This window comes from Equus przewalskii, unplaced genomic scaffold (assembly GCF_037783145.1).
Source record: "Equus przewalskii isolate Varuska unplaced genomic scaffold, EquPr2 ChrUn-10, whole genome shotgun sequence".
NCBI lineage: Eukaryota > Metazoa > Chordata > Mammalia > Perissodactyla > Equidae > Equus > Equus przewalskii.
The window spans coordinates 2,006,651-2,009,876 of NW_027228747.1; the positions used below are offsets into that span (position 1 = coordinate 2,006,651).

The following is a 3,226-nucleotide window of genomic DNA, read 5'->3' on the forward strand; positions in this document are numbered from 1 at the left end:
TCTTCTTAGTGAGCTATGAGTTGAAAATTCCCACATGGTTTCAAATAAGAGAATGAAGATCTTGAGGGCTAGCTTGGTAGAAAATAGCCTTGGCAACCTGGTAGATATGAAGCGGAAAATGGACCAGCCCCATGTTACAACTGCCATAAGGTCCCACAATCTTGATGTGCTCTGCAGAATAGCACAGCCTGTGGGCGTTGGATCCTGGCTACAGCTCAGGTGCAGGGAGTCTTGTTGCTCTTTGTGGAGACCACACATTGTCTCCATCCATGTTAAAAGGAACCAGTTAATGTGAGCAGCTAGCCTTAGACAAAGCGGAAGCGAGTTACAAGTGCTGCTGACAGAGAGAGAAGAGAGGCCATGTTGCTAGCCTCCAAGAATCCAAGCTTCTGTCATTCAAGGGCACAAAGCTAAATGTCCGGCAGTTAAAATATAAATGGGCACACAGGTTTCTGAAACAGGTGTGCTGAGGCATGGGACAGGGAAGTAGGTGACACTAGCCCAATCAAGGAATCACTAGCTGGGCCTTCAGTTAGAGAACTGCTCAAATTCTTCATCTGTCACACGGAACTGGAATTGCTAGTCGAGAGAGAGCCTAAGGCAATTCATTGAGCCCTTGCCGCAATGGAGACAATCCCAGAGCAGGGAGTTTCCGGTAATCAGGGTGACAAGACATTTTGGGAATTTCAGGTGGATTGAATATGGTTTAGCAATAACTGGTCCAGCCCGGTCTTAGGCTTCTTCACTTCCTGAGGGTGTGGGCGACTTAGCCATATAAAGGGGCACTCTGCTACATTGTTGCTATCCTCTTCACACTCAAATCCCCAACAGCTCCGGAGAATCAAGTGAGTCTGATTTTTGGGGGGGTTCTGTCTGCTTGGGGGAACTGAGACGATGTTTAGAATTAATTTGTAAGCAGAAATAGCTATTTTTAAGGAATAATGTGCATATTCTTATCTGGGGAATGAAAACTGTCAGACTTTCATTCCCCAGATAAAGGTCTAAGTGGGTTATTTTTTTGTTTATTACTTATGCCCCTTTCTTTCACAAGGTTGGTGTCCATAAGCAAGAAGTAGTTTAGGGAATAATATTGCGTTGAAAGAAAAGGAGGGCAAGAGTTTCTCTCTGGTCATACATATTAAAGAAAGAGTCTCTTACTGTATTGCCAGCCTCTTGTATGAGCCCATTGAGGGCAAGTCTGAGCCTCGGCAGTTCTCTCTGATCAGACCTTGTCTTTGTTTCAGAGACTCTGAATAGACCCAAAATGGCTTAGTTAGACCTTAATCATGGCCTTATGGGAGCTGATGTGGGTAGAGATTTGTTTTGATATTGGCCAGAAATTCAGCAACTTTTTCCTCCAGATTGTGTTCGCATTCACCCACTAATGTTGCTATCTCAAGAGAGAGGAGACAATTTTGTCATTGAAAAATGTCAAGAGAAGTGAGAAAAGTTAGCCCAAGATACTGATATTAACGAGAAAAAGAAGGAGAGCCACAGAAAGTCTTGAAGAGAGAGTTAGAAGACCAAAGAATATCGTTGGAGATAACTTTGCTTATTTGATGGGTTTTGGCTCGCTCTGTCTGCAAGTGTTCCACCTGTGAGCAATGACATTTGTATTTCTTTCAGGTTCCCTCATATCCAGAAAGATGTCCTATCAGCAGCAAGAGCAATGCAAGCAGCCCTGCCAGCCCCCTCCTGTGTGCCCACCTCCCAAGTGTCCAGAGCCATGCCCACCTCCCAAGTGTCCAGAGCCATGCCCACCTCCTAAGTGTCCAGAGCCATGCCCACCTCCGGAGATTCCACCTCAACTCTGCCAGCAGAAGTGTCCTCCTGTGCAGCCACCACCACCATGCCAGCAGAAGTGACCACCCAAAAGCAGCAAGAGCAAAAGCCATTAAGGCCATAATGCAAGAAAAACAAATAGTTCCTCCCATCTCCAGCAGCGTCGTCTCTTCTCTGAAGCCCGTCCTGGTGGCGGATGGTACTCCCTGAGCCTCTATCCTGCTCTTCCTGCAGTGATGCTTGACATAAAAGAGACTTAATCCTGAAGGAACTCTCTTTCTTTTTAGGGTCAGATTCCTGTCTGAGATAGGGCCACTCTTGGGGATGCCAGAGCCCTAGAGCCCCAGATAAAAGAGCAACAGGAACAAGTCTAACTTCCTTAAAATGCAGCCTTTCTTTTCTGTGTGTCTGAGATCTGGGCAACCCTTTCTGTGGTCTGGGAAACATAGCTTTGCTCCTGTTTCCCTAATAAAGCATGTTTCATGATGGAACAAATGCCTTTCTTCTTTAATCCTGGTTGTTAGCTGTATCAGACTAGTAGGCAATTATTTGTTTTTTTATCAGATCTCTGAATTCAGATGACGTAGTAATCATAGTTCATTGGGTTTGGCTTGAAACGTGTCTGTTTAGATTGAGTACAGAAATAAGTCCTTTTTTATTAGCTCAATGCCAACTCTGCTTGTTACAAATGATGTGTTCTTATTTGGAGAGAGAAAATGATACCTTCAACTCAGGGTTGTCGTAAGAATCTATCCATTTCTTTAGTCATTCATCCGTTAAAAATACATTTGTTGAGTGTGTACTTTGCACCTGGTACTCTTTTAGGTGCAAGGGATACAGTGGTGAACAAAACATATAAATACTTTGAGTTTTTGGAGGTTAAATTATACTGAACGAAACATACTAGTTAATGAATATTTAAGCTAACATATAATATCAGTTGGTAATACTGTAAATATTCTCAAAAAAATGAAAGCGGAGTCAGAGGATAGAGAGTAATGGGGAAGGGAATTGGGGGTTGCTGGTCTGAGAGCCGTGAGTGAAATAAGCAAGACATGGGGGTTTGAGGTGTATATTCTTCCAAGGAGAGGGAATAGTAAGGGAGACAATGGCCATAGGACGTTGAAGGGGCCAGTAACTGTAGTAGAGTTTGTAGGAGGGAGAGTGATGGAGAATGAAGTAGCCAGAGGCCGGATCATGCAGGGAATTGTTGAACTTTGTAAGGGTTTGGGATTTTGTTCAAGTATTAGTGAATATTATGCACTAAATTTTATGTCTACTAAATTCTCCCCTATCATGTCTCCTTGCTTATGCAGAATATTCTAACATAATAAATTATGTTTGCAACATTATGACTGTAAAAGGTATTTGGTTATTTAAACGTTTTAATGAAAAGGTTCAAATATTGATGAGTCAGTTTTAAAGTTCATTGGCAAACATGGAA

The 3,226-nt window shown here is 42.9% G+C and overlaps 1 protein-coding gene across 1 annotated transcript; it reads left to right on the forward strand.

Annotated features, from left to right (window-relative positions):
• Positions 1-734: 734 nt before the first annotated feature.
• LOC139081491 (small proline-rich protein 2D-like) lies at positions 735-2,277 on the forward strand. The gene is made up of 2 exons (XM_070607540.1): positions 735-845; positions 1,627-2,277. Exon 2 carries the CDS (start codon positions 1,647-1,649, stop codon positions 1,863-1,865), a length of 219 nt encoding a protein of 72 aa, XP_070463641.1. The 5' UTR covers positions 735-845; positions 1,627-1,646; the 3' UTR covers positions 1,866-2,277.
• Positions 2,278-3,226: the final 949 nt, after the last annotated feature.